Source organism: Semicossyphus pulcher, unplaced genomic scaffold (assembly GCF_022749685.1).
Source record: "Semicossyphus pulcher isolate SPU_LCO1_2020_fin unplaced genomic scaffold, fSemPul1.0.p SCAF_21, whole genome shotgun sequence".
In the NCBI taxonomy this organism is placed as follows: domain Eukaryota; kingdom Metazoa; phylum Chordata; class Actinopteri; order Labriformes; family Labridae; genus Semicossyphus; species Semicossyphus pulcher.
Genome location: NW_027211695.1, coordinates 19,671,777 through 19,695,521, shown reverse-complemented (window position 1 = coordinate 19,695,521; position 23,745 = coordinate 19,671,777). Strand labels below are relative to the sequence as shown.

Sequence of the window (23,745 nt, the reverse complement as noted above, 5' to 3'; positions counted from 1 at the left end):
AAAAGCACGCTGTGAGGGCTCGCGACAATCAACTGGGACACAGAGCGGCAAAATATGACAGAAACTGGACACAGCGACAGCTTAAAGGTGTGCGGATGATGTCTGACGTCTGCCTCTATCTTTAACCGGCAGGTAAGCTCTTCCAAGCACCCCACGCACGGCAGCGTGTTACGTCATCTGACTTAAAATGTTCTGTTTATTTATTTAGCGCTGACTAAAGTGGGCACGAGGCAGACATAAACGAGCTTAAATTGAATTAGCTTTTTTATGCGTCACAGTTGTAGGTGTTGGCAGCGATTTGAGTCACTTGCCGGTAATTCAGGTATATTTAAACAAGTGTTAGAAAAAAGTGAAGTGAAAATACGTCAGCCGGACTTTACTTGGTGTCTCTTACATTATATTCAGTGATGTAATACCTTTTTCCAGTAAGTGTAAACACACAAATGAGCACCTCTTGCACGTGCCAACCTCACTTGTGTTGTTGCTGTCTGCTTCAAACGAAAACCCACTCCTGCAACAAACAACTCGAAGCAGCCCAATTTGCTGAATCATAGCATTAAAAACTACTTTTAACAACTTTCTTTAAATGAATTCTTTTAGAAATTGTGTTAAAGTATCTTTGATATTAAACGTGTGTTTATATTATTTAAAAAAACTGGAAAGCCTGCACAACTCCCAAACCAGGAAGAGGACACAATTTGGACTTTGTTCAAGTAGGTTGCTGAGGGATGTGCAGAAGCATGAGGTAGGTGTGTTAGTTGGTGATGTGCTTGCATGGGCGTGCATGCTGTGACTCACCCCTTTTAATATGTAACCATACCTGTGTGCTGTTGGAGAAGCTAGAGCCCAGTGGGTGTAACACAACTTTATTGTGCTTCTAGCCATGCTTTCAGACATTTTTGTTTTATAGGGGAAACAATTGCATTCTGTTATAGATTGCTGTCCTTTTGTATGTTAGTGAGATGTGTGCGCACTAAAATAATGACCACAAAGAGACACAAAACAAGTACAAAAACCCCCAAGGCAACTACAGGCGACACAAAAACCGTATTTAAGATGGAAAACAACTACACAGGTACGCAAAGAGCTATCAAGATATAAAAAATGTCCACAAAGAGACACAAAAAAACTACAAAGATATGCATCATAACCATAGATAACTAGGTAAGCCAAACACCACAAAGAGCTTTCTCCAATGTATGGTTTCGTACATGGTTAACGCGTTTGTGTGCGTCACCTGCGGTTTTATCTTTATGTCTGCTGCACACTCGCTGCTTCTCATGTTCCCGTACCTATGCGGCATGTGAAAGCTGTTTATTAAGTGAAGTTCTCCTTTCTGCTCTCTGCTATTGATCCTCGCACTATGTGGGGCTCTGACAGCGGGCAGTATCTATGGATCTAAACTCCCATATCTAGCCCTTAATAGATGTTTGCAGAACGTGTGGGCTCTGTGGCGTGTAGTTTCGTACGTGTTGTGTGAGTGGGTGTGGAAGCGCTAAAAGGCAGAGATGTGGAGAAGGCCAGGTCAAATGTGCTAGCAAGCTTTGGCGTGTGCCTGCGCTGGATGTTAGCCAATACAGGTCCCTGCATGTGAACACTGCAAACTCAGCTGGGCAGGTCTGAATGACTGTGTATTGTAGATATAATGAGGCCTTAATACAGTCATGTGTGGAGCTCGGGCTTTGATTTCGTGCCTGTGTGCTCATGTTAGTGTTTTCAGTGTTTGCAGGATCTTTTTTTAGTCGATATCCGTGCACACATGTTGCACACAAATCAGATTGTGTTGCCTTATTTTTATGATAAGGGAAGAGAGAGTCTTGGTTGAACAAGTCATCTACAGGTCATTTTCTGTTCTTGTTAATTCTGCGAACTCCTTTCACATTGAACTACTAAAATGTGTAAACCCATGTCTGCTACAAGACTGTGCTTACATGAAAGCAGAAGTAACGCTTCATGTCCCGTTTGTACGGTAGGTTTGCAATCTAAAAGAGAAGTGGACAAGATGCTTCTGATGATGATGATGATGATGATGATGTATCTTCCTGTGGTTTAAAGTGTGAGCGTGTGTGTTAGAGAGAGATAAAGAGCAGCTCTACGACATCATTCATCAGCGCTTGACTCTTCAAATACGGTGTGAAAGCATCAGGAAACGGGCGTTTGACAACATCTCACCATTAGCAGATTATTATCTACCTGTGCATGTGCAAGTGCTGCCAAGAAAAGTAAGTGTTCTGACAAATATATCAGTTAACCTTTCTGTAGGAATTCAGATTGTGTGTGATTTGATTTAAATGTCTGACTGTAAGGTAAGCCTCTTACCAGAACTTGACCCTAGAGCCACACTACTGTTGTGGCATGCTATTTCCTCACAGCGATTGCTGTTTCCTGCTGTGTCATCCAGGAGTGTTGCAAATTGTTGTTGGCTGGCACGTTTGCTGTGTTGAATGTACAATACATGCTTCTTGATCTTTTAAAGGAACGGACATTGTGAGAAACATGATTTTTCGCTTTATGGCTGAGAGTGAAATCAAAACCACTCTGATGGCGGCAAGGTTTGATGGGAAGCTACAGCCAGGAAACCGTTAGCATAGCATGAAATCCCCAATCAGACCATACCGGCATTACAAGACAGGTATAACATTTATTTAAGGGAATGTCTGTACAGTGAATTAAAAGGCTTCTGTTAGCATCCAGCTAGCTTAGCTTACTTTAGCATAAGATTTTTCACTTTATTGCTGAGATTACATTAGAAGATCCGTACAATGGTCACGTCAAGCTACAGCCAAGAGACTGTTAGCTTAGCATAAAATCCCCAATCGGACATTATCAGCATTACAAGACAGATAAAACTATTTTCTTAGGGAATGCACTTATTGACGAGAATATTGATACCACTATTGTCTGTACATTGAATTACAAAGCTATTGCTAGTAGGCAGTTAGCTTAGCTTACTTTAGCATAAAGTCTGATTTTTCGCTTTACTGTTGAAAGTACGTTAGAAGATCCATACGACACTCACGTCAGCAAGGCTTAAAATTAAGCTACAGCCAGGAGACCGTTAGCTTAACATAGCATAAAATCCCCAATCAGACCACACCACCATGACAAGACAGGTATAACATTCATCTTAGGAAATGCACTTAATAATACCACTATTTTCTGTACCATATATAAAAAAGCTATTGCCAGCAGCCAGTTAGCTTAGCTTACTTTAGCATAAAGTCTGATTTTTCACTTTATTGTTGAAAGTACATTAGGAGATCCGTACAACACTCACATCAGCAAGGCTTAAAATGAATCTACAGCCAGGAGACCGTTAGCTTAGCATAGCATAAAATCCCCAATCAGACCACACCGCCATGACAAGACAGGTGTAACATTCATCTTAGGAAATGCACTTACTAATACTATTTTCTGTACCATATATAAAAAAGCTATTGCCAGCAGCCAGTTAGCTTAGCTTACTTTAGCATGAAGTCAGATTTTTCCACTTTATTGCTGAGAGTACGTCAGAAGATCTGTACCATGCTCACGTCAGCATAAAGCTAATCCAGAGAAAATAAAAGTCAGTCTACCAGCACATTTTAAATTTGACAATGGTTATGGTGTATTTGCCATAATGAAGCATAATGTTCCTTTGACACATTTGTGGTTTTAAAGTGGTTTGTGCACCTAGCCATGTTTTAGCTCATTGACAGCTTGCAATCCGAAACCACTACTTGTTTTCAAGGACCACAGAAACACGTGCTCTTAACCTGTTTCCCTCCTGTGTAATGCTAAGCCAGGCGAACCATCTCCAGGCACAAATTTAGCTTCACACTCACAGCACAGACATCAGAGTGGTATCAATCCTGTCATGTAACTCTTCAGAAAATGATTTCCAAAGATGTCAATCTAACTGTTAATAAGGTCAGAGTCCAATGATGTCATCAAAGTGATGTCGAAATGCAAATTTCAACCCTTACATTTTCAGAGAGCACCCCTCGACAAAATCGATATCTAATGTGGAGAACTTTGGCTTGTGGGAAAATGCACATCACTAGAGCCCGGCAGAGGTTTGAAAAGATTCTAGTTAGAGTTAAAGAAAGTGTCAGGACAGTCAGGGGTTAATAATCCTGTCTGTGCTACAAGAGTGGAGTCCTTCTCCCATCACTTACATCTTTCTTTTTTGTGTCTACAGTGTCAAACTCTGCTTCTACATCAAGTTCTTCCTGATGTGGCAGATTTGGTTCTAGAGCATCATGTTGGAGCCTCCAGAGCCTAACCAGGGCGTCGTGGAGTGGTTGTCCACTCTCCGCCTGTCCCAGTATGTCTCCTGTTTCCAGCAAGGAGGCTATCAAGCTCTGGAAGACTGCAAAGACCTCACAGACGAGCGCCTCCTGGAGCTCACCGTGCTCCCAACAGGCCACCGTAGACGCATTCTCCGTAGTTTGGAAGCACTAGGGGTGACGCAGCAGAGCGGTGGAGAGGAAGATGAAGAAGAAGAAGGGGGGATAGTGAATGGGAGGCGGCAAAGGAAGCCAATACCAAACCCGAGGCGCATCTTTCTCAAGGATAAGAGGGGGACTTCCTGTCAAATTCATCAGCCAAAGGAGAGGAGGGAGTATGATTTTGAAGGGAGTCAGACTTTGCCTCCAGGATCAGGACTTGGAACAGAAACTGATGACGTCCCTGTGAGCAGATACATCCGCCCGCCTCTACCAGCCCCACGCAATCCCCAGAACATTGGAGCTTCCGTACCTCAGCATACCAAAACCCCGGCCTCTGTGTCCTTCAGCAGCAGCAGCAGCAGTAGCAGCAGTGAGTCAATCTCCATTTCTGACATGCCCTCAGACTGGGAGATTTCCGCAGAGGAGCCTTCGCTGTCCAGCATCGACTCCGTGTCAAGCCTTGCTAAAGTCCCCTACTCAAAACTCACTGAAGACCATGGGGAGTTTTCTGGTGAAATGGTGGAGAACTCCATCTATGAGGTACAGCCCAATCCCAAGGCTTCTCGAGGTCATAGATTCACTCGTTCGTACCGACTGAGGCACCGACCAGTTCCTGAAATCCCAATTCAGGCCATACCAGCACTTCAAGACAGGTATAACAGTGAAACGTAATTGTGTATTATAGAGTGAAAAGGCGATAAATCAGTTCTTCCTGAGAGGTAGTTGAGAAAAAGTATACTTTTTGTAAGTAAAAAAACTAGCAGATGATTAGCTTAGCTTACTTTAGCATACAGTCTAAAAACAGAGTTAAACAACAGAGTTAAATGAACAAGTAAAATACATATCATTTATTAGTTTAACTCACACAAAGAAGCGTAACTAACTTAACTTCAGGAATATATTTATCAAGGACACCACTCAGTTAGTTAGCCAAAAGGCTATAATGCTATACTTTAAAAGAAACATACAAACATCTGCAAAGTGTCAGGCTAGCTGATTCCCTCTATTTTCACTGTCTCTGGTAAGCTAAGCTAACTGCTAACTGTTACTTCATATTTCATGTACAGAAATGAGAGGTGGGGGGGACATTTACAATTAGATACAGCGTTTTGATTTGTGAGCTTTAGTCGGTTAAGAGGCGTCTTTTGTTAAGCTAAGCTAACTATCTGGTGTTGTTAGCCTAGCAAACATGATAGCCTACCGGATTTTTGTATCCCACTTTTGGTGAAAAAGACAATTAGCAACTACAAATAGGACTTTGAAAATCTCAGTTTAAAGTTGGAAGTGTTTGCAACAGTCTTTGTGATAAGCTAACTAGCTGCTGGCGCTAGCTTTATATTTACGAGACGGAAATGAAAGATGTGGTGGAAGAGGACATTTACAATTAGATAAAGCGGTTTGATTTGTAAGCTTTAGTCTGTTGCGAGGCATTTGAGCTAAGCTAATTGGCTGCTGTTGTAATCCTAGCAAACATAATACCAGATTTGTTGAAATACAGAATTAGCAACTAGGAAGAGGACTTTTTTAAACCCTGTTTAAAGCGGGACAAGCTTTTGTGACAAGCTAGCTAGCTTCTGGCGCTAGCTTTATATTTAATATACAGGAATAAGAGATGTGGAGGAGGACATCAGTTGGAGACAGCGTCTTAATTTGTTAGCTTTCGTCTGTTAGGAGGCATTTTTTGTCAAGCTAAGCTAACTGGCTGCTGTTGTTAGACTAGCAGACATGATGGATTTTTTCATCCGACTCTTGGTGAAAAATTGAGTTAGCAACTTGGACTAGGACCTCTTAAATCTCTGCTGTGTTAGTGGGACAGGCTTTTGCAACAGTCTTTGGGATTAGCTAAGTAGCTACTGGTGCTAGCATCATATTTGCAGTCTATAACAGAGGTATCAATCTTCTTGCCTAACTCTCAGCAGATAATGAGTAAGTTATATTCTGAATTGTTGAACTTTTCTTAAAGCATAAACTTGTTGAAAGTTTCTTTAGTTTTGAAAAGTAATCAAACAAGTGAGAACAGCAAGGTAAGAAGCACCTATAGAAATAACTTTGCAGGCTGCTTTGGCGTTAATGGATACTTTAAATATTCAGAACAGTAAGACAACTTCCTGTCTTTGCATTCCGATTTAATTCAGTTCCGCACTCTATTTACATTCTATACATTATTGAACTGGGAAGCATCTTTATTCTGCAGGCCTTTACGTCTAAATGGTGTTAGCTATATTTTCCATGTTGTTGGTTCTAACCCACTGATTTCTCCTCCTCCTCAGGAGCGCTCCACCGGCGCAAACAACCAGCCCTGAACACCTAACCGGCTTCGAAGGTCCCATCGGTGCAAACAGCATACAGAGAGGTACACAGTCTTTCAGCTGCATCCGCTTCATCTCTGCCATGAATATTTCATTCGGCAGTAGAGTCAGCTCTGCTGTTGTTTGCCCGGATGAAAGAAGGGAGAGGAGATGAGGGTAGTGCGTGGGTGGGGGTGGGGGGCGTGCGGGGTGTTTGGCGGCTGTCGTGGGAAACGGTGTCGCCCCTGTTTCGAGCGCACATCTCACAGGGAATACACTCTCTCACATCTTGTCCCTCAGCGAGACTCTGGTGTGTATTCCTGTTGCCTGGCTCTCCAAAGTTTTTTAGAAGTTGTTTAACTTTGTTAACGACACCCGGGCTTGTAGAACAACCAGTACAAATATGTTTTGGATTTTTTTCCTTCTCCCTTGCCGTATTTATTGAGCTTAGTCGACCCTCATGTCTCATCTGATACTACGTGAGCTGCTTCCCGTGCTAAACTACGTGTGTTCTCCGAGGATTTTCTGATGCCTTTCTGAAAGAGCAGCCTGAATGAACGCGTTTAAACATGCGAGTCTTTTTGGCACCATATCTGACCACAGTGTGACATTCTCTCATGCGATCATCTGCAGAATATCAACACTTTATCTCCCCTCACGCTCCTTTTACTTTTTTGGTCTTCCTCTTCCTTCCTTGTTCCATGTACCTTCACTGCAGCAGTCTCTTGGTAGGCGCTGTTTTTCCAACTTTTTCTCTGTGTGGAACAAGACAGCGAGAGAGACGAGAGAGAAAGGCGAGACAGTGAAGTGCGTCGGGAGGAAGGAAGAGGAGATGGATGCAAAACAGGCAGATAGATGGAGGAAGAGAGGGAGCCAAGGCGGTCCCAGAGCAGGGGAACGGGGAGCTCGACTAGCAAGCTAAACTCTCTCCGCAGCAAGGCGTTATTTGACATATTATTTTACACAAGCGTAAACAAGAGGAATTTATCCGGAGATGAGCTTGTTGTCTCTCAGATTGTTGTGTTCAATTAAAAATGTACGATGTTAGACTCTCAACATGTCCTGTAAATGTCAAGAACAGAACAGAACTACCTGCCCTTTTGAAGCACTATAAATGTGTTGAGTTTTTCTTCCTGTGACATTGCTGTGGCGCTGACAGGCCTGACCTTGGTGCACTCAACTCACACTGACAGCAGGACTTTACTCTAAGTGCTACGTAACACCTCAGACAAACAGTAGGAACATGTTTTATACAAGTGCTGGAACAATAAGTCGACAGAAAAGGAAATGAAAACTAAGAAACGAGGGAGAGAAATCTGCCTGTACATTTTTAAATGAATCACACATTACTTTCTAACGTCACTTGTATACTTGAATAAATTCAGTAACCTTTCTAGCCCTCTGTTTTAGGCTTTAGGGACAAAGTTTAAACAACTTAAACACAACACTTTGAAAAAGCTGTTCCCAGTTTTTACATTTCTTTAAAATCTAAACCGGACTTTTTTTCATGTCTCATTGTGTTACATGGTTTTCCATTTATAGTTTAATCGATTAGCAGAGTTCTGTGCAGCTGTATGTGTGCACAGTTTTGAATGTAATGCTAATATTAGCATCCTAACATCATTACTATGCTAAAAAGGTGATTCTTTTGCACGAACAGTACTATGTGTATCGTATTTTAGCATGTTAGCATGCTAGGAATAGATAAAAACGCAATGTACAGATAAGGCTGTACTCGGGCAGAGTGTTGCTTTTGAACGACATGCTTTTTTTGCATGCTAACATCACAAAGGCGATGCTAAAAAGGAGATTTTATTTGCATGAACAGTAGTATGTTTATCGTATTTTAGCGTGTTAGCATGCTAGGAAAAGATAAAGCATTGTACAGATGAGGCTGTACTGCTTTTGAACGACATGCTTTTTTTGCACGCTAACATTGTCACAAAAGGTTTGCTAAAGTGTTTTGTTTTTTTGCACCAACAATCAATTTACTATGTTCATCTTATTTTAGCATGTTAGCATTCTAAGAATAGATAATTGCCGCTAACAAATGTTCACTTGAGGCTGTTCTTGGTCACAGTGTTGCGTTTGAATGACATGCTTAAATACACATGCTAACATCATCACAATGACAGTGCTAAAATGCTGATGCTTGGCATGTACAGTGTGTTTACAACGTTCAATAGCTTAGATTGGGATGTTAGCATGCTAAGAGTAGCTTATTAGCAATAACCCCGCAGTACAGCTGAAGCTGAGTGGGTTTCTTTATTACTATAAATAACTGAATACATATAAATTGCTCCTGTTTTTAAAGGTTTTGAATAAATCGCTGTGTAGTGGAGATATTTTATTAGTAAAACAACAAGGACGACAACTTCAACAACATGATTCTTGTGTTGATTATTAACCTGTGTTGCTCTTGGAAAATCAGGGGCACCAGTGACTGAAATAACAAATCGTTTGTTGACTAATTGGAATTCAGGTGATGGCAGTTGCGTGTCCTCCAGGCTCAACGTGGGAGTGATAATAACAAACTGACCTGTTACTCCCTGACTTAAAAGAACGGAGGCTTCATTCAGAACAAAATCAATCTCCTCGCTAGCTCCGAACTGATGGCGGCATCTAGGTCGTTTCCCAGACTTGTGACTTAACAGAGCGTCTGGTCAGGAGCAGATAAAGAAGCGACGTGGTCGACTGAGAGAAACAAAAGCAGAAGCTTGAGACGGAGCCAGAGAGGGGAGAATAGAGAGAATAGAGAGAATCAGACAGGAATTGAGTACAGTAGCGTCTGGCGGCCCTCGGAGAGAATCGCGAGTGGCCTGAAGGTTGGCTGATAGATGATGATTGATGGTTGCTATCTGCCCGACGAGAGAGTGTGGCTGTGTTTGAGTGTATTCTATCATCGAGTAAACTGACCCCTTCATAAAGCCCAGTACATGCCCTTTCTGCCCCTTCTGTAATGGCCTCTATTGTGTGGAAGTGTATGTCTGTAAAGCTTAAAAAATCTCTATCGGTACGTGTGTTCATTCTCATCTGACTGCCCATCCTTTTTTGCCTCTGTTTGTCTCAAGGCATCTTTATGTGTCTGAAGGTGTTTCGATCTTTTAACGCCGCTGTCTGCGTGCATATCTGCCTCTCCACCGGTGTCTATGTGTGTGTCTAGCCCCCGCGGCGACGTCTTCTGGCCCTCACAATCCTCAGGAGAGGGCGGTGTCATTTTTCACCGTGACAGGCAGTGGCCCACGCAGGGTGGCCCCCGGGTCTCCAGACTAATAGTGTCTGGCCAGAGTCGCTCTTCTTCTCCAGTTTTTTCCCCGCTTCCACCGACCACAGTCCCTGCAGAAGCAAAGCCAGAGAAATGGCCTTGGCAGCAGTTTGAGACAGACTGAGGAGGATGGTTCTCCCAGCTGGGCGAGGAAAAGGCAAAGCAGACGGGGGCGGGTCCAGAAATTTTTGACTGGGTGACTCACACGGGGCACCAACTTATAGAGCGGCGGCATTAAGTATTTATCTGCTTTAATCACCAACAAAACGGTATCATGATGTTACATTGCTTTTTATACGGCAAAATATAAATCTTCTATGCTTAATTCTGTAAGGACTGAAATGATGCATCTCCAAAGGCTAAAGAGAAAAGTACCAACAAAAGAAAATGCACTACATTAAAAAGCTGCTTGCATCCTGTTGCAATAAAGCCCAAAAAGCTGACTTGAATTTAAGTCCCGCCTCTGAACAGGCAGATTGGCAATTAAAATTATGGGATGGCCAATCAGATTTCAGGGGGGCCGCTGCCACCCCAGGCCACCCCTTGGAACCGCCCCTGGAAGCAGAGACATATGCATGCTAAAGGAAGATTTAATTGGCTTACACGGATTAATGATTGGCACTTATTCCTAATAATTAGTTGGTTTAATCAAAGGTCACTATAGCATCTTAGCTCCAAGCTTTAGCTCTCAGTCTTCTCCAAGTTTCAACTCCATGACAAAACCACTATTGTGTCGTCTCTGTGTCCTTTTTAGCTCCACTTCAAAGCATCTTGACGCCGATTGCTCCCTACGGAGAAATGTTCCTGTACAACAACCCTGAAAGCTCTCCGGTAAGACAGCGAACACTCCCACTGGTGGACAGTGAGTAGCGGCTTAGCAAAGAGGAAGCGACATTTCTCACATCTTCAACACTATCAGTGCTGTTTCAGCCACAGTCCGCACACCAAACTTCCCTCTCTGTGTTAATGTTGTCACCATGGACACATAGCAGAGTGGGAAATGTGCTTGTTTCAGTCTGCCCCCTGAGGTTAATGGAAATGTCACCTAGCCACTAAAGTTAACATAGCTTAGCGCAGCAACAAGATAACAGTGTCTGACTGAAAGATGGACACTTTCTTTTTATCTGATGCTAATCTCTCCTCTGCTCTATAGGAGCAAGGCGCCAAAGAGGGGCTGCAGAAGGGTTTTAAGAACAAGATAAAGAAGAAACAAAGGTATGGTATACTGATTTACAACTACAATCCCACGCTCTGTGTGAAAATAGAAAAACAGATGTTCATAAACAGAACTACTGACCACACATGAACTTTGGTTTGGTTGTGGTTAAGGTGTCAGTGTAAACTTTATACAGCTTCACATTAAAGCTCCTGTGAGGAGAGCAGACATTTAGTGAGTGATACATAAGACTGTTAAAGAAAGCAGGTTGAGATTTTTTGTTTAAAACCACCACATAAGCATGTTCAGGGCAAAATCAGTAAAGAGATAAGAGGTACGGCTTTGTCCACAGGGGGCGCCAAAATCAACACGAACAGGAAGTTCCTCACAGGAGCTTCAGAGTAGACATGCCTTCTCTTAAAACAAGCCACATGTTTACTCTGGTGGCATCAGTTCACAGCCTAGTCACAAGTTTATGAGTCTGTTTTTCAGTCCCTCCAGGAAGTTGCAAAGTTGCATCCTATTTGCCCAGACGTGTCATGTCATTTATGTCACCAAATGTACTTCTTTGATCTCCAGAATATTGATCCCCTTAGGTCAGCAATGTTGTATAAATATCAGAGGGCATCTTTTACTGTTTGGAACGCTGCATGCCACAGCAGCTGAAAGAACAGCGTAAATGTAATAAATAATGTGTAGTTTTCCTTTGCACATACGGATAGCATTGAATGTGCATGCACAGTGAGAAATTAGTATTTCATGGCAGTTTACTTTAGTGTCTTTTACACATTTTATTTGGGATCTTGACACTTACACCAAGTGATGTCAGAAGACAAAAAGCTCTCTCGGCCAATAAATTTAAAAATCAAAACATCACAACTTTCTTTGCAACTGCAAGAAGAGATCCTGGAGAGACTGATTTGTATGCATGTAATGAAGTGCATCTATTGCGTCTGCTTTTAGAGGCAACTCTTCAAAGGCTTTATTTATATTTGTTATAATTATTGTTGTTATTATTGGGAAACACAAAGCTATAAACATGTTGGTACATTGTTGTGTGTTCAGGCGTTTAGCCACCTTTCAATGTTTAAAGCAAATATATGCTACAGGCAAATATGCTAGCTTAGCTTAGCATCATTAGTTAGCATTAGCATTTTTTTACCAGAAATATTTCCATTGAGATTAAAAAAATCACTTTTACAAGGGAGTCCTGCGTCGGCTCATGCCTGGAAACCAAAGGAAACAGCTTGCTTAAAAAAAAAAAGTGACTTACTGAACCTCTAAATTAAATATCATACTTCAAAACAAACTAAGACACGCTTTAAAAAGAACCACATCTTCATTTGCACGACACCAAAGCTTGTCTTGTTTACATCTTTGTTTAAATAATGTTTCTTCAAGTTCCCCTGGCTGTATGCTAAGCTAAGCTAATCACATCCTGGCTCATGCTTTTTATTGCATTTATAGACATTGCATGTTTTCATCTGACAGATACTTTAAAACTTTACAGGAACAAGCCGCCTAAACAAAAAGTCTACAAGGAAAAGGAGCCTCCTCCTCCTCCACCGACCATCCCCGACCCCTACCAGGACGAGTACTCCACAGTGGACGAGTGTGCCAGCATTTTGCCGCAAGCTGGTTTGGACCCAAGTTTCGCGGTGACCTCTGAGGCTCTCGCTGCTGGACCGGCTGGCTCCAGCCCTCCGGATGGCTCTTTAATCATGGTGGAGTGCGACCTCTACTCCGAGCCGGCGGACGCTCTGGGGGGCGTGAGCAGGAACGCGCTGCCTGATATTTCACCGTACGCTTGCTTCTACGGAGCCCCCAAACACCAGGTGCTCAAAGTGGGCTGGCTGGACAAACTGTCGCCTCAGGGGTGAGTTACAGCTGCAGCCGACTCATGCCACTTCCTGTCTAGAAACCACGGCTTCCTGTTTCTTTGCAGACCCTTTTCATTTATGATATATCTATTTGAAAGTGATGAATAATACTCGATACAGAAACCTGAAGCGGGCCGTTCCATTATGAATAACTTGCAAAGAAAAGGACGGGAAATTGGAAATAACCTTGTAGTTTCGTGTCTTTTGTTTCGCTTAGTTTGGATCGAAAACGTTTCTTTACTTTGCTCAAAACCAGAGCTATCAATCACTCACTTCCTTTTTCATATTCTCCTTCACTGCCTGATGTGCAAACTGGCACGCTGCCCTTGGACTGCTGAATATTCAAAGAGAAAGTGGCCATTTGTTTTGATCACGCTAATTGACAGCTGTTGATACAACTCTTGACATTAATGAATCAATGGCACTCCTGATGAAATATGAGTACCTGCTTTGCTGAATGAGCCAGATGGGTTGAATTTGAGCTTCTTCTTCTCTTTGCAGAAAGTGCGTCTTTCAGAGGAGGTGGATGCGATTTGACGGCGAGAGCCTGGCCTACTACAACAACGAAAAGGTACGTTAGCGCGTTCATGCTAATGCCCGCTAAACTTTTCAGTGCCCACACACCCCTTCTGAAATCTACACAGCGAGCACCCGAGCCAACTTCTAAGTGTCCCCCTCTGTTTCTCCTCCTCCTCCTCTTTCTCATTGTCATCATCATTAGCTTGGCAGGGGTAAAGAATAGGGGCAAGGACAGAGCGACATTACGCCATGCGTGACAGGCCAGCACTCTCCGTGCCCGCCCAGCCAGAGAGTAAAGTACATTGATGTTGGCACCTGACCAGTGCCCCGAGAAGGAAAGCGTGGAGGAAGAGGAAAAGAGACTCCTCTCTCTCTTTCTTGCCTCCCTCAGCACTTCTTCCTCCCCGTGCCTCTCCTCTTTCTCCTTCTGTCTGACAGTTGAGTTTGAATTTCGCTTAGCACTGCCCGGCTTATCATCAGAGAGAGGAGAGGGCGGAGAAAGGGTGGAGGTTGAAAGAGCACAGACTGGAGAGGAAGCAGACACAGACGCAGGAGAGGTGGCAGTTTAACCACCACCTGTTTTAGTCTCGACACTGCAAAAGTGCGAGCAGTGCTGAAAGTTTGTGACATGGAAACGAGCTTGGCTTGTGCTTTGCAGCTACCTTTCTTTTTGAAACTTAAATAACCAGAACTGTAGCCGATCTCAGTTTGACGCCGTCCCTAAAAATCCCACTAAAACAGCTTTAATAATCAGTTTGCTTTGTGCTGACACTTTACGACCACTGTTCCCCTCAAAGCATCGCAAAGCACCTCGCTAAAGACTGACGAGAGAGCCCTCACTGTTTGACAGATATTACCACTAAACTGGGTGACATCACAGTGACAATTGTATTGATTACACACACGGGGGCGGAATCTGTATGCCCCTGGCCCCCTGTAGCTGGGTAGTCCATATACTGTGTCTGCCCTCTGCAGCCCCACTGTGGCAGAGGGAGTGCAGCCAGAGGGCTTTTTTAGCTGAGCATGTCAGTCTAATCCGACTGACTCATTGATCCTTTAAGTGACAATTATTTTAGTTTGAACTCGGTGACTAACCTTTTATTTATTTATTTATTTATTTATTTTAAAAACTTTTTTTGTCTTATTTTTAATTCAAAACACACGACACTAAAAATACAACATCTAAAAGAGGAATATACACTTACAATGGTTGGTCTTGATCGTTTTTTTTTCATTGTTTCGAGATTTTCTTTATATAAAATAACAAATAAATTTTTTTTTTTTTAAAACTGTATAAAAAATAATTTGAATAACAAAAATGTTAGAATTTTTTTGAGAATTGTTTTTTTTATTTTTTATTAGTGCAAAGCCAGTGACGAAGCCACAATCCCCCAGCACAGTGCGATTAAGAGGAAGAGTAAAAAAACTGTATTCAGAGATTTTTCGCTGTCACAGGAAAAGGAAGTTAACTACATGTATGGATGCATGTCCCCTCAGGGCTTCCGTATTAAGCCAGGATGCTGTTACACCTCAGCGCCGTAACGAAGCTCCGTCGTCATGGCATCTTTGTCATTCTACATTGGCTCAAGCAATGCCGGCGTAAAGCCGCCGCAGAGTGTGTTTTTTAAATTGCGCTCAGGCTTGTAAGCACAAGGTGCACGTGCACGTAAACAAACAGCGTGTACGTCAAATACACACGGTGCTGTTCCGCCCTGCTGGATCAGCTGTTTGCACAGACGCCGTTTCGCCTCTGTTACTACCGCCGATGCCGGCTCAGAGGCGGAACGACTTCGCCCCACCATTCTGCCTCTGTGCGTTCTACAGAGAAGACGAAACGTAACAAAAGCGTAATAATCCCGCCTTGAACTGGCGGTGTAAAAAGGGGCTGTTGTTTTGTTTTCGATAAGAAAAGTTGCCCAAAACCTTTCAGATGTTTCAGACTCTTTGGGTGTTCGGTGTTTAAACTCTTCATTTCCACGAAGCAAAGAAACTCTCAGTGCGTCATCGCTGGAACAGTTTCCATGTGTAGATGAAATATGCGACCGCGGAGATGATAAACAGGAGTCTGACTCAGACAACGTTACACATGTGACTCTTTCCAGCACCACACAGAGTCATTACTACGAAAGTATCGAGCTCCAGAGGCAGCGAGGACAAATCAATCTGCACTTTAACTGCATTATTACGCAACAGTGATGTAACACTGACAGACATTAATAGTCGATATGGTTGCAAGCAGGATTTCAGCTTGATAAAGACAAAACTTTGAGCAACTCTGCTAACTGCTTTCAGCTGAAATAGTTTCACTTTGCTTTGAAACCCTGTTATTATGTTTTAAAAAGACTTAACGCAGGAATTCAGTGCTCTCAGGCAGGCCTGACCTATCTGACACAATGTGCTCTACCTTCATGTTGTTGCTAATGACCAGTGGATGCACTAACGCGTTCTGTTTATGTGTGTGTTTGTGTGTTTGCGCGTGTGTGTTCGCGGTGACCTCGGCGCCCCCCTTCCCCGGGCCGGCTCGTTTTCTCTGCAGCAGCGTTGCACAACATCACAATCAATGATGTGGGACCTGTCTGATGCCTGCTCGTTAATCACTTACTAATTATAGCCCTCCGTGCTCTCTCGCCCGCTCGCTCTGCCTCTCTCTCCCCTCCTCTCTTTTTTTTTCTCCGCTCGTTGCATTTGTTGCTTTATTTATCAGGACACGCTCTGTCGGCGGCAGAGCGTGGAATCGGCAGGGAGGCGAGCGAGTCAGCACTTTGCGCTCCGTGTCACTGTCAGCTTTTTGTTTTTTTCCCTTGTTGAGATGAAAGTTTGCCTTTGTACGGCATTGTTGTTTCGACTTTTTAAAGTCGTCCTGCCAAAGTGACTCCGGCGCTCGGAGAAAGCGCCAGGCTTCATGATGTTTCGGGTGAGCGGAGAGGTCGAGCACAATCTCTCCGCGCTTCGTGCGGCCGGCCCCGGCCACGTAGCACCCTACGTGTCGCCCAGTGCCACCTCCACAGGGTGAGCGCAGGGGAGAGGAAAACTGCATGAGCAGAGAGGAAGTCAGAAATTGAGTACGAGTCTGCGTCTTAGTTTCCGTCACAGTGCAGAGACGTGCTGTTAAACCAGCTGCAGACTGCTCACACACCAAGTCAGCTTTCATCCTTTATTGTTGCCATTTTGCTGCAGCAATGCGAAACCCACACAAGCGACTCCACACTCGGTCTGCTGCTCAAACTTCCAGAGTTAAAGGACCGGAAAGAAGCGAAACCTGCTCCAGCAGTTGCTCGATAATGTGCGTGATGATTACGCAACATGTTGATAAACATCTGTCAGAATGAAAGAAAAATAAATCCAAACTCGGCTCACCAAACCTCATAACGACCTGCTGTTATTATTCAAGCTGCTGCAATGTGAGGCTAGCGCTTTGGCGCTAAATGCTAATGCGGCAGAGCTGCTGTAGCATGTGCACAATTGCAATGCTAACACACTGATGCTAATGTTGTACTCTGAGAGAGTTTGTTCTGCTGAGGGCGACTGAGACGCAGGTTGTGCAGATGATCTGTCATAAAGAAAAGTCATTTACACATTAAGTGAGACTGTGTGAATAACATGTAAAAAGTTAATTACTAATCACACTCTTACAGATCACATTTGTAATTGATGTTTTCAGGTAGCTAATTTTATACACAGGCTAAATATTCTGACAGGTTAAAATCAATTTAAATTTTTGCTGTGCGACAGTTTTGTTAGTTCACGTCTCGTTCATAGATTGAAACAAATAAAAGCCTATTACCGGAAGTTTTAAAGTATTTAGTTATTGGTTTAAATATTGATATCTACACTGCTTATCCTGTTCAGTGTCGCTATCCCAGCTGTCACTGGGCGAGAGGCGGGGTACACCCTGGACTGATCGCCCGCCAATCACATAGAGACAGACAACCTTTCACGCTCACGTTCTCACAGCTACGGGCAATTTAGACCAGCATGTCTTTGGACTGTACCCGGGGAGAGAACCCATGCATGCACGGGGAGAACATGCCAACTCCTCGCAGAAAGGCCCCCTATGTCTGAACCCAGGTTCGAATCCGGAACCTTCTAGCTGTGAGGCGACCGCGCTAACCGCTGTCTAATATTTTTCAAATTAAAAAAGAAATGCCTCCTGCAGCTCTCTAAAGGATCCGAGGGATGCTTGTACCATCATTCTAGAAACACAGGTGTAAGTCGTCACAAAGTAACTACAACTTATTTTGAGGTCCATTGAAACTGTTGCTAAATGCTCTCTCTTGAAAACGTCTCTGAAATGATTTTAAAAGCTTCCAAAATCCAGCTTAAAAAACACATCCTGTTTTTCGCTACCATAGAAACAGCTCTGCTTTTTGGGGCTTTAATTTAGTCGCTTGGATTAAATCAAGACTTCCTGTATCAGTTAACTTTATCAGTCCATCAAGTTCAATCACAAGTACCCATAAATCAAAATATAAATTCCTACACACTGAAACGTTCCCATGCTTCTTCTTTACCTCAAACTTTCACCACCCTGAAAATCTTTTTGAGTTTACAATCCCCTGAGATCTGTCAGCCCCAGACAGAACTAATCGCACTTAATCGCAGTCGCAGCTTGAAGGTCTCTGGCCGCCGTGATGTCATCATCGGACTAGCGGAGGTGGCGTGGGAGAGTAGCTCGATCCTCGGTCTCACTTCTCCCGCTCTGCAGCGCTGCATCCGATCCGTCTCATCAATCACTCCTTTCGCCTGATTTCGTCAACACCGGGATTGACTCGAGAGAACGCTTTGGTCCTGAGATGTAGTCTTCAGGGTCCGATGTGGTGTCTCGCGTGTGTCTGTGTGTGTGTGTGTGTGTGTTTTGAGAAAACAGTCCAAAGCCTGGCTTCAGGGTAGTGAGGGGAGGAAGCGAGGAGGATGGCTGGGAGGGATGAAGGCAGAGGGGGAGAGGGGGAGGCTGAATAGAAGGCCAAAGGGGAGATGAGGCTTTAGGATGGGGGATCAGTCTTTGAGTCCGTCAGTCTGACTGATCGTCTGTCTGTCTGACGCCGCAGAGCTCTCTCTCCTGCCAAGCCTGAAATCTCCTCTGCTTACTCCCTCCTGTGTCTCCCCAAGACGCCTGAGCTGACGCTTACTGTAACACCCAGAGTGTTTCTTCTTTTTTCATGTTCTTTTATTTATGACGTGTTTCGCTTTTATCACTCGAACCTGCGCTGGAGTGTGAGGTATCTTCGGTAGACATCTGTGAAGGGATTAACTAAATGTGTCTTATTTATTTCATACATTTCCAGGTGATTCTTTTCTCACACACGGCACAGCGTGCTAATATTTTGACATGGAAGATTACTCAATCATACAATAAGAATTTAAATCATTTAACATTAGTGATACTTTCCGAGTATATTTACCACATCAAATTAAAGGCAAAACATTGTAAAAATGTTGTTAAAGCTGCACTAATCATTATTCTTTTAATTAACAAATGCCTAAATAACTTTTATAAATTAATTATGATTAACTGTTTGAAGTTGCATTTAAAGGGACAGAGCACGAATGAAGATCAGTACAAAAATACAGGATGTAAACATGCCTGCGTTAGCATGAATGCTAATTTGCATCTGTAGTCCCTTGGCAGGGAACCAAAACAGAAACACTACAAACAGCAATACACAGATATACAACAAGTAGGAAGAGACAAAATACGAAGAGGGTTAATGTAGCGGCAAACTCGCAGAGAAGTATAACAGACCCTGACGCCTAGCTAAGAGGTTGTTAGCTTCTTTAAGCTAATTGCTTTGGTTCTCTTTCCGGCACCTTCTGATTCGCAGCTCTCTCCGCCTCTCCTCTCAGCCTCAGTCGGCAGCTGTTTCAGTAAAAAGCTCCACTGTACACTACTCGCACAGCAGTGGTCGACTGACACATGTAGCTACTAGCTAACACTGAGCAGCTAAATAGCTAATTTTCTACAAATGCTGGTGAGGCCCAAAAGTGACCTAAATAGAGGGTAAATATTAGACCGACATTCATTCAGTGAATACAAGACACACATTTAACCTGTACACTTTATAAGGTGATAATATGTTAATAGTGTGTTTACAGCGTCGCCCCCTAGTGGCCAAAAAAGTCTAAAAGTGCAGCTTTAAACACAAACCTACAATTGGTTCTTGTACTGCAACCAGACTTAAATACTTTAGTCTTTATTTTTGATTATCATTAATCATTAAAAAATTAATAACCAAGCACTCACTTTAAATATTTAATTATTATACTTAAATTATTCTGCCTTAGGAATGTCAAAGTACAATCCTTAAGTCCTAGGAACCCCACTTTATAAGGATACATTGTTGCCCACAAGCATTCTCTTAAAGGTGCAGTACCCTCCTCCATCCAGTTGGTGTCCTCATGCCTCCATTGAAAAAAAGAAATCCCCCCCTCTTTGGAGGAGCCTGAACCTTTAACTCCATGCTGGTGGTAAAACTCTCCCTCCACCCTCCTCCCTCCACACGGTGCCTCCATTATCGTGGGCTTTAGCTCCATTGCGCCGCCTTAATTGTTTCCTGAAGTTTAGCGGGGTTGTTTTTTTTGAAAAGAAAAGAGAGAGACATAGTTATCCACGCAGGATAGGCCGTGAGTGACATGAGCGGACAAACGCTGGGAGGGCAGAAAGATACGGGAGGAACGAGAGGACGTGGGAGGGAGGTGAAGAAGAGGAGCAGGCCAGAGGGAGGCGAGTCAGGTGTGTCTGTTATTGGAGAAAGAGATAGTTAGGCCTCATTGCATCCTTGGCAGTCCATCCTCTTGAGATTAGTCTATAAACATTGTGTGTGTGCGTGTGGGGGCGTCGTGTCTGAATCGTCTTTACCGCTGACCGCTTCTTTTCTTTTCATCATCCCTCCACCGCACCGAATCCGCTGTCAGAGTATTTACAGATGCACGGCTCGCAATTAAACAACCCTCTCCTGCGTGACCCCAAAACTAGAATTAAAACAATTAATTACCCATACTGGAGTGTAATTATCAGCAACACAGCCACCTAGCTAATTCATCCACACACGCACACACACACATGATTTGATTCTCCTTTCCTCACCTTCCTCTAACTTCTGTCTAAATTTAGAGCGAGGGAAAAAAGAAGGGAGATATCGGCGTGCAACTCCCCGGGAGAGAATTGCACGCAAGGATGTCTGTCGGTAATTAGGTTGAGCCACTTCTTGCCATTGTTAACAACCTGCTTTAATACGAGAAAGACCCCTCCCTGACCCTCTTAGGCGTCCTCGCTCCTACATGATGTCTATCGTTCCCACACCCCTCCCTCTCCTTTCGCTGCATCGCTCTCCTTTCTTGATTACTGGATTCCACTGTTGCCTCTTTTCCCCTCCATTGTCCCTTCACTCTTCTCCTTGGACTTTCACACAAACCTAATTTCTCTCTCTCTCTAGAATTCATGCTCCCTCCATCCATTCGTCCCTCCCTCCGCCCGCTCCCTCTAACCGCCTGGTATATTTTTGGACATACAGTCTCTGGAAATAGGCTTTTGAGGATGTGCAAGGTCACCGGCTTAATTAAGAATGGCGAGAGGGAGTCAGAAGTTCACTTCTTCGTTTGATCCTCAATTCATCCACGCTTTGCTTACGTTTTTCATGTTGGGGCTCCCCAGTATCACTTTCTATACGGATGACTGCGTTTTAAATACACCAAATCAATGTTGAATGGAGTGGCAATAATGCTCTTGAGATGAATACTAAAACACAGAGGGAATTGTGTTTGTTTAGCGCTTATTGTTCTTTAGAAAATCAAGCAGCTTTCTTCTTTTAAATACTTTTGAGTAATGACCTTTCATTAGTTTTCATGGAAACATTTGTCTGAGAAATGACAAAAGATTTTGTTGATTTCCTCCACTGTCTCTGATCTCTTGGCAGCGCATCCAGTGGTAAACTTCCTGCCCAGCACCAAACGGCTAACAATTACAGTATAACAGTCTCCTACAGTACTTCACCACCACACGGTACAAGTTTCTGTCCACTGTTTCAAAGTCAGAACTGCTTCAACAAATAAAAATACGCTTAAAGGTTGTTGGCCAACCACTTGAGAAACTATATGAATCTTCTCATAATAAAACCATGTAAGCTCAGCAACAAAACTTGACTAAACTAAACTTGAGTATTGGCCAATACTGAGTACTGATAACAATATTGGTGGAAAAAGATCGATTGTTGACATTTTGCGAGCTTTCATTGACATTACACTCTCTGCTAGCAGCCCACGATTGTTTTTTGTTATTGTCACATAATTGACCTGAAATCAGGTGATTTTTAAGTGCTAATTTGTTATCTGGTATCTGATCAGACCATTGCTGATCATGCTCAATACCTGACATCCAATACCTGATACCCGATACTTGATACCTGGAACCTAGTACCTGATACCCGGTACCTGATACCCGTTAGCCAATACCTGATACCAGATACTTTATACCCTGTACCTGATACCCGATAGCCAATACCTGATATCCGATAGCCAAGCCAATACCTGATGCCTAAAACCTGATACTTGATGCCCTATACTTGATACCCGACACCCTGTACATGATACCCGATAGCCATTACCTGATACCAGATACTTGATACCTGACAAACAATACCAGATACCCAATACCTATACCTGACACCCAATACCTGATACCCGGTACCTGATACCTGATACCTGATATCCGGAACCTGGTACCTGATACCCGACACCTGTTACCTAATACCCTATAGACAACACCTGATACCTGATACTTGATAACTGACACCCAATACCTGATACCCAATACCTGATACCCGGTTGCTGATACCTGATACTTGATACCCGATAACTGATACTCGGAACCTGGTACCTGATACCCGACACCTGGTACCTGATACCCGATAGCCAACACCTGATACCTGATAAATGATACCTGGTACCTGGTACCTCATACCCGATGCCGCATTTTAGTCAGTGTTGATGCCGATACAACTGTTAATACCGATACTGGTACGATACCTTGTCAGTATTGGTCATGGTTTTGGAACAACTCTAAAATGACGACCATTCAATCAGAGATAAAGAGTTCCACATTGTAAATGGGTCAGAATGAAGCACTCTTTTGTGCACCAGTCAATACTTAAAGTAAATATGGAGCTTAATCCCGATCTTAAGATATAGAAGGGCCTTTAATTCAGTTTTGTGTGATTGTAATGCTCTGTCAGTGTATATCTTTCTGTCTCTTGAATTTTTATGTTGCAAATGGACATGCTGCAATGCAAAAAAAATATCAAGGTTCATCTGACAACAAAGTATCAGTCATTATGACTCAATACTTAGCACTCTGCATCTGCACAGGATGTAGAGCGGACGAGCAGTATTGTGCACGGAAATCACCTCTTGCCATTACATTGTGCAGAGGAATGCAGAGAATCACATTTCAGGTCAAGAGAGTTGAAAAGCGACAGAGAGAAAAAGTCTTTTTTTTTTTTCACACTTTGCAATCATAATGACATTATCGACATGAATAATGCAAGGTCTGCGACGACCCTTTTTCTCCCCTTTCCTTTTTTTATAACCCAGTGATTTTCACGCCGCAACAGAAGCATAATGTACCGTCCTACAGTTCGCTCTATTGCAGGAACATTACAGTCTGAGCTTCTTTAAGGGCATTTCTGTTTGAATACTGATGAGACGGCGGTTTCATTCTGTCCTTGCTTCTTTAGCAGTGATAATATTGACGTTTGATTCCTTTTTTCTTGCCCTGTCTGTCTCCTATTGACAATGACCCACTACTTTAATTGCCATTGTCAGGGGAGACTGTAAAAAGGGGGTCATGAAGCCTCCAGTGCGTCATCATCCTTATTTAGATGCCTCTGGTAGAGCTACAGGGGGGAAAACATCAGGGGTAATGAAACAATACACACACGATCCCACATTACCCAACAACTACTTCCTGTGCTTTACCCAAACCCCCCGTACAGCGTGCTTTGCTTCTTTTTAAATAGTTTGTTTTCGGCTCGTAGATTTGTTTTGTGGTGTCTCCTAACACCCAGATGACACCGCTCTGTGTGTAACTGACACATATTCCAAGTCTGTAATTTGACATATTTGCATTAATGTCAAAAATGGCATTAATGCAAATCCGTCCTCGCTTGAAAACATACACGTAAAGTCCTGTTTTTGCTTCCCTGCTGCATCGTTT

At 43.2% G+C, this 23,745-nt stretch overlaps 1 protein-coding gene across 1 annotated transcript in view; it reads left to right on the top strand.

The window, feature by feature from the left end:
• arap2 (ArfGAP with RhoGAP domain, ankyrin repeat and PH domain 2) overlaps positions 1-23,745 on the top strand; it is a 140,861-nt gene continuing 117,116 nt past the window's right edge. The window contains exons 1-7 of the mRNA XM_069672434.1: positions 1-132; positions 4,181-5,083; positions 6,701-6,783; positions 10,738-10,814; positions 11,137-11,198; positions 12,650-13,015; positions 13,521-13,590. Of these exons, the coding sequence (XP_069528535.1) occupies positions 4,242-5,083; positions 6,701-6,783; positions 10,738-10,814; positions 11,137-11,198; positions 12,650-13,015; positions 13,521-13,590 (1,500 nt within the window). The 5' untranslated portion in view covers positions 1-132; positions 4,181-4,241. The remainder of the gene's footprint in view (positions 133-4,180; positions 5,084-6,700; positions 6,784-10,737; positions 10,815-11,136; positions 11,199-12,649; positions 13,016-13,520; positions 13,591-23,745) is intronic.